Source organism: Columba livia, chromosome 9 (genome assembly GCF_036013475.1).
Source record: "Columba livia isolate bColLiv1 breed racing homer chromosome 9, bColLiv1.pat.W.v2, whole genome shotgun sequence".
NCBI classification, from domain to species: Eukaryota; Metazoa; Chordata; class Aves; order Columbiformes; family Columbidae; genus Columba; species Columba livia.
The window spans coordinates 1,433,750-1,448,449 of record NC_088610.1 but is presented as its reverse complement, the minus strand read 5'-3'; the positions used below and the strand labels follow the sequence as shown (position 1 = coordinate 1,448,449).

At 43.1% G+C, this 14,700-nt stretch overlaps 1 protein-coding gene across 3 annotated transcripts; it reads left to right on the top strand.

Annotated features, from left to right (window-relative positions):
• The first annotated feature begins 1,491 nt into the window (after nucleotides 1-1,491).
• Nucleotides 1,492-14,448, top strand: CCNL1 (cyclin L1). 3 transcript variants are annotated; one of them, XM_065073412.1, is made up of 11 exons: nucleotides 1,502-1,818; nucleotides 2,002-2,076; nucleotides 2,273-2,382; nucleotides 8,549-8,669; nucleotides 9,070-9,134; nucleotides 10,463-10,562; nucleotides 10,698-10,802; nucleotides 11,036-11,177; nucleotides 12,729-12,840; nucleotides 12,993-13,091; nucleotides 13,656-14,448. In XM_065073412.1, the coding sequence occupies exons 1-11, from the start codon at nucleotides 1,543-1,545 to the stop codon at nucleotides 14,002-14,004; spliced, it is 1,554 nt and encodes a 517-aa protein (XP_064929484.1). In that variant the 5' UTR covers nucleotides 1,502-1,542; the 3' UTR covers nucleotides 14,005-14,448. The 3 variants fall into 3 exon arrangements, 2 of the variants coding, with proteins under 2 accessions (XP_064929485.1, XP_064929484.1); XR_010474566.1 differs by lacking the exons at nucleotides 11,036-11,177; nucleotides 12,729-12,840; nucleotides 12,993-13,091; nucleotides 13,656-14,448 and adding an exon at nucleotides 9,358-9,371 and having other exon boundaries at nucleotides 1,492-1,818; XM_065073413.1 differs by lacking the exons at nucleotides 10,463-10,562; nucleotides 10,698-10,802; nucleotides 11,036-11,177; ... (1 more) ...; nucleotides 12,993-13,091; nucleotides 13,656-14,448 and adding an exon at nucleotides 9,358-10,380 and having other exon boundaries at nucleotides 1,495-1,818.
• Nucleotides 14,449-14,700: the final 252 nt, after the last annotated feature.

The following is a 14,700-nucleotide window of genomic DNA, read 5'->3' as shown; positions in this document are numbered from 1 at the left end:
TCTATAATTCCTTAAGATGCCCCGCGGCTGGGGGGAGCGGCCGCCGGGGACACCCGAGGACACGGGCCGTGAGGGGACACCCCCCGCGCCCCCTCACAACATGGCGGAGGAGCCGCGGGGGGGCCTCCTGCCACTCAGGCCGAGCGAGCCAATCAGGCTCCGAAGCCGCCCGCGGGGGCGGGGTTTGCCTTCCTTTCGCAGACAGTTACGGCCCCGGCAAGTTAGTCCCGGCCTGGGCGTGTCGCCGCGGAGGGAGACGGTGGAGTGCGGTTTCCGTGAAGTGATGCAACCAGCGGCGGGTTGGTGATCAGTGTTTACTCAGAATAACCCTTTTATTTATTTCTTTTTAAGGAGCGCATAGGATTGCGATGGAAACGCAACCGTAACAACGCCCTACCCACTGGAGGAGGGCTGCTTCCCGTTGCAAACGCTCTTTTACTGGAAATAAAGATGCCATTTGTGGCATTTCTGTCACCAGAAACCAGCGGGGCCGCTGAACAGCCTTAGGGGATGTAACCCAAGTGGCAGCTTGTAAAAACAACCCATTTCTAGCCAATAAAACTCAATTATGAGTGTAGGTCATGGCGTGTGTACCCCCAATGTCAGGCTGGCGGGAGCAGCGAAATGGGAGAAAAGGCTCCGGAATTGGCCCCACGAGCTGTTCCCGTGGGATCCCACAGCTGCCCTGGGACCTTCTCACACTACTTCATGGATTTGTTCTTTTTTTCATGTGTAATACATTGTAAAATGAAGAAATAAACTTAACAGCAGAGTCAATTAAACTGCTAAGCGGTATTCTTTATTTTATCAGCCCTGGGGATCATCCTCCATTAGCGCTTCAGAGGCTCGATGCTCTTGCGTTGGTTATATTGCCGTAATTATTACATATGCATTACGACTTTTGAAAATGTTGACATATATCTATACTAAGAAATGATAATGTTAGTTATAACTGTTTCATTTCTTACTTACATCTATTATTAGTTAAATATAAGCTAAGCACTCTGCTTCTAAACTTCATCTTGTCTCCCTCTTGTGCAGTAGAATCCAAACTTGGGAAGTACCCCCTGTTTTTGCAGGTGGTCAGAAAGCATTGATCACATCGATTGGTTAATGATGGGTACATCTTTTATAACTTAATCACAGTGTACATTAATTTAGCAGCTTCTCTTCAACTGGAAGCACCAAACCCCCTCGTGCAGCCCGGCCACCAGCCACCCGGCCCCTTTAAAACCGAGTTTAACCTCCGCTGCGGTGAAGCGCACCGCGCAATTCGTTATTTGTCACCGTTTAGAAACCTTTCGCCGCGGAACCCGCTGTAAGAAAGAGCGAAGCGGAGCCCCATCCGGACCGCACGGCCGCTGTCCGCCCAGCCCCGCTCGGCTCCCGCACGGCCGGGCCGGAAGCGCTCGGGGCGGGCCCGGCGCCGCGGACTCTTTTTTCCCGGCGTGCCGCGCGCGGACGCCGTTGTGTGCTGCGTCACCGCGCCGGGCCGCGCTAGTCTGTGCGTGGCCGGCTGCGGGTGCGGACCGCTCCGCCATCATGGCCTCCGCCGCCGCCGCCGCGCACCCGGCCCCCCCCGCCGCCGCTCCCGCCGCCGCTCCCGCCCCGCCGCCGCCCACCGCCCCGGGAATTCTTATCGGCGACCGGCTCTACTCGGAGGTGTCGCTGACCATCGACCACTCGCTGATCCCCGAGGAGCGCCTCTCGCCGACTCCTTCCATGCAAGACGGCCTGGACCTGCAGTGCGAGACCGACCTGCGCATTCTGGGCTGCGAGCTCATCCAGGCGGCCGGGATCCTTCTCCGCCTGCCGCAGGTGGGGCCGCGCCCCGGGGCGGCCGGGCCGGGCGGGGGGAAGGGAGGGAGGGGAGGAAGGAGCCGCCATTGTGGCGCGGCGGGAAGGGCGGGGGGGCGGCGGGCGCCTCACACAAAATGGCGGCGGCGGCGGTTGGGCCCGTGACTGACTGGCTGACTCTTCCTCTCCTCTTTGCCCTCATAGGTGGCGATGGCAACGGGGCAGGTGCTGTTTCATCGGTTCTTCTACTCGAAGTCCTTCGTCAAGCACAGCTTCGAGGTGAGGGCGGAGCGGGGAGTGGGGGACGAGCGCACCAGGTGCTGGGCGAGGGGTGAATTTGGCCAAGCGCTCGTCAGACAGGCTGCTCTCTTCGGCCCTTTAAGCCATGTGTTTTAATATTTTTTTAGATGCGTAATTCTGGTTTTATCTGGATTAAAAATGATTTTTTTTTCATGAAAACGGGGCTTTCTTTCAGATTGTTGCCATGGCCTGCATCAATCTCGCATCCAAAATCGAAGAGGCGCCTCGACGTATAAGGGACGTGATCAATGTGTTTCATCACTTGCGTCAGCTAAGAGCAAAAAGGTAAGATTAGCTTCGTTACGAACATAAAAAAAGTTGTCACTAATGTATGCTGCAATTTTCAATTCACAGTATTTTTCCAGGCTAAGTTCAACGACCTAGACTTGAGAAAGGAGAGCTCTTTGGCTGTTGCCTAGGCAGTGCAGTCCTGCCGTTGCTTTTGGTGACTTGATAGACCTGTTTCCATTATTTCTATAGCTACAAGTCATGAGTATTGATCCTAGTTTTAGGTCCATGGCTGTAGTTCTAGGTCCATTGCTAACTGATTCTTAATGTCTTGTAGTTCTTGAAAGGTAGTCTTAGGCATGAGTGGTGAATTAGTGGGTTGTTGTGTGTTCTCCAGGCTTTGCACCATGTTCAGTAGCTTTAATGCTTTTTTTCTTGTTAGTATGTAGCTGTCCAGTCGTGGTTATGGTGCCAAGAAAGTATCAGTTACAAAAGATGAAAACTGGCTTTTACCCAGCAATGATAGTATTGCCTTTTAGGAAAAAAAAAACCGATTTTAGAAAGTATCTGGAAAAAAACACAAAACGGTTTGGTCTACAGTGTCTGCAGATTTAATGGCCGCACTTCAGCAAGGAGTTTGTAATTGAGTCTTGGAAGCTGAAGGCATCTTTAATTGCAAAAAGTGAGATCCGTGTTTCCCCTGGTACTGTGTGCTTGTGTTGGTGAAGTTGGGTGTAAACTCCCACAGTCTGTGCAGGTCTGGAGAACTGTCTGCTTGAGCTGCGGTTGTTTTCAGTCGGGAGTGCCTAATGCTGCTTTTTTGTGCGTAAAGCCGTGTACGTTTTCACGTGTAAAGCAAATTCACTTGCTTGGAAGGAACAGGGAATGGTGGAAGGAAAGGAGTTTTCTAAGTTGCTATTAAATACAAAATTTCTTTAAATCTCACAGTCGGTGGGGCTGGAGATGTCAACTGTGATGAAATAGTTTTAGTGGGAGATTGCTTAAGTGTAAAGTAATCCATAGCTACAGAAGGATTTTGTTTTCAGCCAGGTTACAGCAGGAATTTAAACTTCAGTGTCCCATAGTGTGTTCTGAGAAGCAGAGTAGAAATCCTTAGGGAGACCGGCTGTTTCTTGATGTGTTTATCCTGATTATGCTTCTGTTGCACCCAGAGCTTTTTCTTTTACAGCCCTGTGCTTGTGTTTTCCTAGTTAGTGTTAGATAAAAGAAGATTGATTTGGTGTTAACGTTTTGAGACATAGCTTTTGTTCTTTTAAGTTGTTACCCCGGTAGCCCTGACAGAGTTTAGTGAAGTTACACTGAATGCGAGTTAGGTGTTGTTCTTTACCACAGCTGTGATAAGGGAGTCTGGTTATTGGAATTGTTGGAGCTGGTTCAGTGATTCTCAGTATTTCAGCCTTGATCCAGACAGTGAAGATTAATCATCTGCGATGCTTTTCTTTGCAATGAGAATATGAGTTAGTTGTTTCTTTGTGCTGTGTGAAGGATCAGAGAAACTGAACTTAACCTGTGAACTTGAATCTTTCCAGCTAGCCTGTTCCAAATCAGAATGTCACTTGTGCATGTTACATGGTGTCTAAAATGCATCATGTCGAGAGAAATTGTGCACTTCTACCCATTATTTTCTGGAGAAATGGGTATTTCAGAGAATCTGCATGAATTAATCTTAAAAATGCTGAAGTCTGACATTCAGACTTGCCTTTTTTTCTTTTTTTTTTTTAAACAAGCAGGATGTAAACGTGTTTCTGTACTTTTTACAAGATTACAATTACATCATCTGTACACGTTATTAACTTCAACTCTTTTTTCCCTTGCAACCGACTATACAGCGACCAGCTACATTTACCAAAGCCTGGGTGATGTGGAGTGGTACATAAAGATGAAGCTGTCGTCATGGCAACAGTGAGTGAAGTATCGAAAATCCCCAAGGAGAAGCCAGTGCTCTGAGAATAGGTCACTGGAATCGGGGGACAAACAGGTTGGCCGCTGGTGAACCATTTGGAAGAACTCCTGTATCTTGTTATAAGCTTTTTTCTTTGCTGTCCAGGTTTTTAGAATACTAGCTTAATTTTATATTTTTTTTAATCTGAAGCTAACACTTAGGCTGTAGTTAGTTTCTTACACACAACCCAGAAATGAAACAATCAGGCTGCTGTACTTTTCTTTTCACCTCTAGTCTAGTATTTCTGTTAACTGAAGCTCTTAACCTGCACATGAAGTTTGAGTAGTTTGAGTAGGCTTGCTTTCCTCCTTTAACAGTTTGGGGTTCTCAGTTCCACTTTCTGGCTCTGTATAATTGCCATTTGAACTCGCAGTAAAACTTGCCTTCACGAGGGTACGGAAGTCTTGAATTTGTAAAACTTTATATAAATTATGATATAAGCAGCCCCTTCTATGTACCTGTTTGTAGAACTGGGAATTGCATTGGAATTTTCTTTTTGTAAGACCTGTAGTCAACTGAGTTGCTGCTAGGTGGTATTTTTAATAATGGGAAGTAAGAAAAAGCTAAAATTGTGGTTTGGACAAGCATATTTTCTTTTGGATCTTTCCCGAGCCTATGTCATGTAGTACTGCATGTAAAAATGTTTGTGTGCATGGAGAAAAGCTCGTATGATGAAAATACTGCTTTTTTAAAAACTGTCTGCTGAAGCACCTGTGTTCTGAGCCAAGTGCAACTATTGTTCAACATGTAGAATGTAGTTTGAAGTTGATTTTATTTACCGTAAATGTGCCTGAAAGCCGCAGAAGGTTCTTATGAGACTGGAACCAAATGTGACTCCTGTCATCATGTAACCTGACAAATGTTGGTTTGAGATGCTCAGTCAGCTGTTCTTTGCTTCTGTTGCAGCAAACAGGTTCATGCAGTTGTGTTGGAAGTGGCCTGTGTTAATCATACACACTAACTAGTGTTCTCCAAACCCTGCTATAAATCTACAGTGCTTGTATTTACAACGTTGGAGGCAAATATAGAACTCACTTTCTTCTCTCTTATTGACTGGCATAAGAGAGATGTGGTCTTTGAAATGAGATGCTGATTTTATGCTGTATTTGCTAGAAGTGCTTTTTGCATTATGAACAAAACTACACGCGGGGCACTTTTCCTCCAAAGTATTAGACATTCTAAAGATACCAGATTTTAATATGCCATTTAATGAAGCTGTAGTTGTGTTGAGAACTTGGGTTTCATTTGTCAGAGGGATTTAAAAGGATATTTGTAATTTATTTCTTGCTACAAACACATTATGGTGTGTATTAATTACTTTTTGGGGGGATGTTATTTGATCTCTAAATCCCAATGCAGTTTTGTGGCTTAAGTGTTGGATTTGCTTACCAGGATGGGCACTGTGAGCTCCCTGTTCTTAACTCTCAAGTCTTGTCTGGAGCTCGTGCTGATTTTTTTAAGAAGAGATTCAAAGTAAGAATTTGTAATACTACCAGGCTATATAGAGCTTGAAGCTTATATTTTATATATAAGTTTATAAATTTTTCTCTAGTTTGTTACTTGGATCTAAAATGACTGCTTCTTGGGCTGAGAACTAAGTGCAGCAAATGCAAAAGTTCCTGTTTTTTTCTTAGTAGGAAAGCTAAGAAGTGTTCCAAAGGGAAATCTCTAAAGCTTCCAACTTGTAAAATAATTATGCATACCAACACGTTAGAGCTTACGGCAAAAGTACTAAATTGGTAAATCCTAACATAGTGGACACCCTGACTTTCGCCTGTAATACAGTGCAGTAAAGTCTTGTACAGATTTTTATTTTTGCCTAAGTGGATGAAAGGCTGCTTTTATCTTTCTGGTTTTGGAAATACTGTCTGGATAAACACATGTTTTTCATGGCTTCCTTAGATCTGCAGATCTCTAGAACTTCTGTGTCCAAAGTGACCAAAGTAACAAGGGAGGACAGAGTAAAGTGCACTTGGAGCATCTTAATTTTGAGTTTCCAGTCGCTTTGCTGTTGAACACGTACAACCACGGTATGGACTGTTTGTGCTGATCCTGTGGAAGGACAGCGAAAACTTTAAATGCAGTGAGGCTCACAGCCTTTCCACTGCATTCTTAGCTACCTTGTTCTGTTTTCATAATACTGACTTTCTGACACAGCTTTCCGAGAATGCAGAGCCGTGTGGAAGGTGGTCGTCCTGTGGCAGGTGGGATGGTCCCATGCAGTGATGTTGTCCTGCACTTGATTGTTTTTTATTTTTTAGACTGGAAGTCATAGCTGCCATAAGTTTCATCCAAGATTTGTCACCTCCGATGAAGTGTGCTGCTAACAAGCTGAGCCTGGACACCTAAACTCACTCTGATGCTTTGCAGATCCTGTTAATGCCAGTGATCTCTAGATAAAATTGTGTAAAGCAATATTGGAGGAAATACTATTATAAACCCCTGAACACTTAGTTGAAATCGATGGAAAGCAAATCAGTTTCACTGATGTGAAGAATTTCTGCTTGGTTCTTCCAGTCTCCCTCTCCAGAGTGTTGTGTTCAGACAGCCTTGGTAGTGTTGGAGTGTTCAGATAAAATCATAGCCTCTCTGCTGAAGTAATTACCTTAAAGAAACTTTCAAAGTTGTGGGGTTTTTATTCAGTTAATTTTTGCAGGAAAAAAAATAGGTATTCTGACTGGGTTAAATTTAGAATAGCTGAAATCACAAACTTTGTAAACTTGCCCTGATGAGTGAGAGTAACCCTTAGCTAGAGAAGTTAACTTTACGTAACATGGAAAACATCGCATTTTTTTCTTAAGAGGCAGACGTAGTACGGCTTGTACTGGAATTGCCGGTGCTTCCTGGCACCCAGAAGCTGCGGTAGTTAGTTTCAAACCTCCTGTGAGCTGTTTCTTGGCCCTTTGGGAAGAGCTGGAGGAGCTCACACTTCATGTGCATAGTTACAAAACATGATGATTTTATTGGTGAAGTGGATGGCTTGTCATATCCTTTGACTGATGGTAATATGCATTGTTTCAGGTGACTGCAGAACTCAGCGTAAATTGTGGATTATTGCGGTTAGGAACCCTTCAGCCTAGCCTTGTCATGAAGCTGACCCTTTCTGGGGTGGAACTTGGGTTTTTTGAGTCATTTTTCTACTTGTGGAACTTGAATGGAATCAAAAAAGACAAGTTAGTAGTGAAATATTTTGTCTGATAGAACAGAAGCTCTATTTTGAATCCACTTTGGATCACTTTTTCCTTTTGAAGGTGATGTAAAATGAAATTGTCACTGTTGCTTGGTGTGTACCAGGTTTGTCATTTAAACAGACTGGTTTGTGAGGGTGGAACTAGTTGCAAAAACATTCTTCATTGGTAAGCATGTGGAATATGCGAGACACATTACAGATGGGGAAAAAAGCTGGTCTGGCTTTAGGAGGAAGTGGATTAAAATACACAATGGAATGTTGAAAGGTCAAGTCTAAGAACGGACAAAGAAGACGAAATGGAGTAGGACACTCATGATTAAAGCTTACAGCAAGTTATTTTAATTCAAAAGAAGTGCTTTGGAAAGTTCAGGTATTGGAAGAAATTAGGACTTGATAGTGCTAGACTTAGAAATCTTTCTTTGTGAAATAAGCTCTTGTTTTGCAAATGCAAATAGCAGAAGTGACATGATATCCACTGACTAGTGGGTGCAGCATTCAGAATCCCAGGCAGGTCTGTCCCAGATTGAGAGGTTAAATTCCCTGCTTTACTAGGCTTTTTGTGTATCACACTAGCAGGGCTGTCTTGTTCTCTGAAGATCTGAATAATCTTGTCTTCCAGTGCATAGGAAACTGTAGTTTATGAAGCACAAGCTTGCTACTTTAAGATCGGTAAAAAACCCTGTTCTAGCTTGCTTTTGCTTTCAAGTCCCACCTAGCAGAGGTAGTTTTATCACACTCCTTCCCCCGCTTCTGTCATGAAATCTAAAGGTTCTTTGAGATCTTCACTGTGAAGTCGACTTCCATTCTGGCAGCTGGACCAGTGTAGTTTGTGCACACAGTAGAAAAAGATCTTTTTTTTTTTTTATCTTAGCCATCTAATCTGTTGCTTGTCAAAAGCAGAAACTAAACTAGTTTATCTAAACTTGGACAGCACAAGATTAATGCTTAAACTTGCTTGCAGGAGTTAAAAACTGGTTTCTGTTGCCATTAGTTGGTTGGAAGGGAAAACAGAGTTGATGCTGGTTTTGGATATGCAAAACAGTTTTGATTTTATTTCTTGCAAACTATAGGACTCCAAGCCCCCTGATACTTGATCAGAACTACATAAACACCAAAAACCAAGTAATCAAAGCAGAAAGAAGGGTACTGAAGGAGTTGGGATTTTGTGTTCATGTCAAGCATCCACATAAGGTGAGTTATCAAAAAATAATATAATTATCAATCGTGTTCTACCTTGGTGGCATCCTTGTGAGCTGTGGAACAAAAAACACAGGTGTAAAAATGACCTGACTTCTTCTCTTTATTCCTTAGTAGTTACAATAAACGCTTTTGCCAGAGCACTTGGGCAAATAGTCATATTGACTTTGGTAGAAATTGCCTTTTTGGGAAATGTTAAAAGGTTTTGAAAATTGTGGAAGAGTAGAATTGTCTGAACATGATTGGATGATGTGATCTTATGGTGCGTGCTTAGAAAAGGAGAGACTGTTGTTTTGGAATACTCTTTGATTGCATTTAGTATAAAGAGTTATTTCCTTACTGTTGATTTATATATTAAAACTGAGTTGCGTTCTTTCCCCTTCTTGTTCCTCAGATCATTGTGATGTATTTGCAAGTCTTAGAATGTGAACGTAACCAAACCCTGGTACAGACAGCCTGGTAAGTTGTTATTTTCCATTCTTTTCCTAGCCAGGAAAATAGTAGCAGAAATAACAAGCCTGACGATCCATATGCAAAGCAATGAGATGTAAGTTATTACACAAATACATGCTTTTAAAATATATGAGTGCTTGTTTCTGCTTACTATTTTCATGGCTTGATTCTAATGTGGTAATGGAGAACTCAATTTAACTTTGTTCTTTTTTCTACTCTTTAATTAAAGGGTAGTCCCTGATGGTAAGTCATAGAGCTCTGCCCTCTGCACCTCAGCCCATGGCCTGTTTGGCTGCCCTTCTCTCCAGCCAACCCAGTGCAAGCTCTCAGCCGAGATTCACTGAAGTGGTCCATGTCCATCGGGCAGCATCTCCTAGTTCTGGCTGGGTGTCCAAAGGATTTGTATATTTGTTTTTAGAAGTAACTGTTGAAAATGTTTTTAAATGTATTTGTTGCCTAGCTACTGTATACTGTAGTGTATTTAAAGGACACATGGGGTAGACTTTTTGCCAACATTTATTTAGTTGATTTAGCATTTGGCTAAACTTGAGGGTTTGTTTTTTTAAAAAAAAAAAGACAGTGCATGCAGCATGTTCACTTAGAAGCCGTATTGGGCATGGTTTCCTGTAGAGTCAATCCTTACTGACTACTGTTCATTTCTTTCCTGTAGCTCAGTAACTTAGAAATGGATGGAGGTCTCTGCTGTTTATCTCTTGGCACGTGTTGCTGGGCAGTGCCCCCGGGTGGAAGAGCAGTAGCTTAGTGAAGTGGGGACCCAGTACTAACTTACAGATCTTTTTCCAACACTCAGTGAGCAAGTCGGATACTTCTCTCTCTGGATGAAGTTCATGTGACTCAAGGCACATGTAGGATTTAAATGCAATGTTTTATGAACTTTATAGGTTGCATCTAACCTCTGGAAAATGGTAGGTTAAAACTATACCATGCTTTCATGCTTGCATTTGAGTTTTAAGCATATTGGTTTTTAAATACAAGAACATTGGTGTTTAAAGCAAACAGCTGGACAGATGAAAAGTACTTGTTTGATTCTTAAATCAGTGGACACTTCACGGTATAACTTAATGTACCTACCTAGGAAGTAGCCGTTATATACAATTGCATTGGGGGTTTCAAAACAATGGCAACGGTGCAAACTTTGTTACGGAAGTAACAAATGTAAATACAGTAATTCAAAAGAAACCAAGTGTTTAATATCATAACAGAAAAAATAATAAAGTCAATTGAGTCTCCAGTATTGTTATCCTCTAAATAAGAAGATGTAAACCCGAGGTCCAATCTTTCATAAATATATATTTTATTTTTATTTTTTTTAGGAATTATATGAATGACAGCCTTCGAACGAATGTGTTTGTTCGCTTTCAGCCAGAGACTATAGCATGTGCTTGCATTTATCTCGCTGCTAGAGCTCTGCAGGTGAGTATTCACCTGTCTTTGTTAGCATTGCCTTTTATTGCTAATTATTTGCTTTCAGGAAAAATAAATGAAAATATTGAAAACAAAAGCTTGGTCTGTAACCTGTTACTAAGCTTTCCGTTGTTTTGTTTTTAGATTCCGCTGCCCACTCGTCCTCACTGGTTCTTGCTCTTCGGCACCACGGAAGAGGAGATTCAGGAGATATGCTTAACGACTCTTAAGCTCTATACTAGAAAGAAGGTAAGTTTGAGATACTTGTTCTTCCTGCTCAGTGTTCAGTGCAGCTGGAGCAGTCTCATGGTTGGTTGGGAAAGTACACAAACGTACTAATTGAAGGGGAGTGTGAGGACAAACTATGGAAGTTAGTTACATCAGTGGACAGATAATTAAAAGGTAACTGAGTATTTTTCAGAAATGGGATGAAACTATGAATTGCGTTACCACAGCCACTTACCACATTGTTGCTTTACCAGCCCAATTATGAATTCCTGGATAAAGAAGTAGAAAAGAGAAAGATGGCACTACAGGAAGCTAAGCTGAAGGCAAAAGGTTTAAATCCGGATGGAACTCCAGCACTCTCAGCACTGGGTGGCTTTTCTCCTGCATCCAAACCATGTAAGTTTGTTTTCTGAACAGAAACTTGTGTAATACTATTTGATAAGTCTTGTAAGTCTGTGTCCCAAGGTGTTAAAAAAAGACTAGGTTTGCTTCTTGAGCTGTTAAGCAGTTTTGGCTTTCTCACAGAACCAAGACAATTTTTTTTAAACCACAAATTCAAAAAAGTTTCAATACCTTGAAATAGCAGTCTAGAGGGAAATGGGGCACTTTACTCCATACTTCCACATGAGTGATTTATTAATAACATGCACCCTTGAGATAATTATGTTATGAAAATATGTAGACACAGGAGTTGGCTCTAGGTGACTGTGGTGTGAAGATTCTCCAGATTTAATCTATTGAGGGGGAGCCCCAATAGCCTTCATGGTTCTGTTTGCAGCAGGGTTCTCTGCACTTCCCAACTGTTCAAATGCAATAAAGGAAAACAGCTGCTGGTCAAGAAACAGGAGGGGAGGTCACAGTACTGTCTTGTCGTTAGAGTGAAAAAAATAGTTGCAGTGCACATCTTGAACCAGCAAATCTGTCTGAACTCTGACGGCGCAGAGAGCGAACAGTTTGGTCTTGGTGCTTTTCCCTGTTAGTGTTGCTGCTGTTCTGTGAACCACCAACAAAATGTAAAGGACGTGATGAGTGTTTGTCCTGTGATAGTGGGTAAAGCTGAACGTTCAGGCCTTTGTTTGTCACGTGGCCTCTCAGCTGAAGAACATATTCTGAGAAAGCAATATTTGTAGCAATTCTTTTTCCTTAAGAAAAATCTTGAGTTTCCAGAGGTCTTGGAGCTGGTGAGTGTGGATTTTTCACTGAAGGATGGAATCTGCTGCTTATTTCTGTGAAGTGGGAGCCTGGGCTTAGGGGGGTTTGAGTGAACACAGAACCCTGGTAGGGCTTAAGGATTCTTACTAGCTGAGAAACTGGGGAAAAGCTGTCAGAAGTCCGCTTTTCTGTGTCTTTACGTTAAACCTCTGAACCCTATAGAGCGAGGAAGCTGTGGTGCAAGTCGTAATGCAGCAGCTGTGCCTCATGTCAGCAGGGCGGGTAGAAATGCGTCATTCCTGTAGCGTGGCCCTTCCACTCCAGGCTGGATCAGCTGGCTGCAGGGCCAGATTGACTTCTAAACTAGAGATTTTTGTTACTCGTTATATTTGTACTACTAATATAAAAATCTAATTTTGCTGTTCGGTCTGAATTATTTCTATAGTATTAAAAATGAACTGTCAAGGTAAAAATCTCTGTATTTGTGGGCCATAAGGGATAAGGGCAGCTTTATTTTTGTACCACTTGGGTCCTGGTGACAAAATCTCAGGTCCACTCTTGGCTGGAAGGTCACGGTGTTCTGCTGGTTTTAAACTACCTGTGTCCCCACGGACACCTCGCTCCTGTTCTCTTGTAGGAGTTCACTGTAAATGGAACGATGGAATGAAATAGCTACAGTTGAGTTTGTATTTCCATTTTGTGCAAATACTGGTAAAGGTGTGTAAATGATACAATATACTTATTGCAAAGTCTATAAATGAAATACCTAATTTTGAATTTAAATTCAATTCTCAGCTTCTCCGAGAGAAGTAAAAACTGAAGAGAAGAGTCCGGTATCTCTGAATACCAAAACAGTTAAAAAAGAGCCAGAGGAGAGGCAGCAAGCTTCAAAGAGCCCTTACAATGGGTAGGTAAAAATCTCTTCCTGATGAAGACTTCTGTAAAAACCATTTCTTCAACCGAAGTACAGTGAACTACTTTTGAGCTACTTCATGGAGGTAACAAGTACCTCACAAGTGTGTAACCCTGTTGTGGTTTTGTTTGTTTGTTTTCCCCAAGCCTGAGAAAAGAAAGCAAGAGAAGTAGGAGCAGCAGAAGTGCGAGTCGATCCAGGTCAAGAACAAAGTCACGGTCTCGATCTCACACTCCTAGGCGGCAGTAAGTGATGAATTTTTGGCTTGTGGTGGGTTGTGGAGAAGGGGAAGGGTATGGTTTGTGTTTTTTGGAGGAAGTTGTCTTTAACTGCTGACCAGCAAAGGTGTGAGACTTGGGTCTGGCTTTAGGCTCCCAGTTCTTGATGTGCAGCAGTAACTGGTAACTGTGCTGTATAAAAGCTTTGCTGCATCTGAAGTTGGAAACTGCCAACTTTGGATCTCGGTGAAGTGTTCCCCAAAGTGCCGTTAACTGCCAAATCATTGAAGGAGAAAAGACAATAACGTATTTGCACTCTGGTGTTGAGGGGAAGATTCTTAGCAAGGTGGAACAGTTCTGAAAGACGCTGCATGGTGGGGCTGGGTTTGGTTTGGGCTTTTTGTTTTCCAAGGAGCTCAACTCAAAGGTGTGTTCTGGGACCGTCAGTGCCATTCATCGGTTGTCCCAGTGGGAGAAAGTCTCTCTGCTTTCTTCCAGTAACTTGGAAATTCCTAAGCATTGGTTTATTTTTGATTTTTTTTTTTTTTCATGTGGAAAAGATGTTTTAACTTGTTAACACTTTTCCATAAGCTACAACAATAGGCGCAGCCTGTCTGGGACGTACAGCTCGAGGTCGAGAAGCAGGTCCCGCAGCCACAGCGGCAGCCCCCGCCGCCACCACAACCACGGCTCGCCGCACCTCAAGGCCAAGCACGGCAGGGAGGAGCTGAAGGGCGCAAATCGGCACGGTCACAAAAGGAAAAAATCCCGCTCGCGTTCGCAGAGCAAATCCCGGGATCATGCCGACGCTGCCAAGAAGCACCGGCACGAGCGGGGCCACCACAGGGACAGGCGCGAGCGGTCGCGCTCCTTCGAGAGGGCGCACAAGGGCAAGCACCACGGCGGCGGGCGCTCGGGACACAGCCGGCACCGGCGCTGAGCTCTGCGCCCGCACCGCCGCCTCCTTCCGCCTGTACATAACACAATAAAAGGACTATTGGAGAACAAAGGAACCGATTAGGATTTGATTAATTTAAACCCGGTATCTAATTTTTCTAAAACGTATAGGAGACTTTTTGTTTCAGGAAAGAAACTGTTACCAACTTTGCACATAATACCTTAGCAGTATCAAATTGGTGGAAAACAGCGATCAGGTTAAACTGTATGTATTAGAGTTGTGTATTGTTTATTGATATGAGAACTGGAGAATTGATTTCTGTAAAAAAGCAAAATGTACCTTATTTTTATACAAGTCAATTGCAGACACTTATATTTAAGTATAGTTATTTGTTTAAACAATGGTGGATACTTTCTTACACTGGTTTTAGTCTGCATGTGTTCAGAGATTTTTACAAGAAATAAAATATAAAGCTTTTTTTTTTTACTGCCTGTTGGATGTCAAATATATTGAAGCTAAACTTAATTTTCAATGCCATCGTGTTGACCGAATGGGGCGTTTGGGATATTGATGTGGTGCTGTTTGGGATATTGATGTGTTGCTGTTGCAAAGGAAAGACTCGGAAAGATTTAGGAGCTGGTGTCACTCGGGGGAAGCTGAGTTGTCTCCTGGTGTGACAGTTGGACTGAGCGAGCAGGGACCTTTGGAGCTTGGTGGGACGTGGGGGTGATGGTGAGG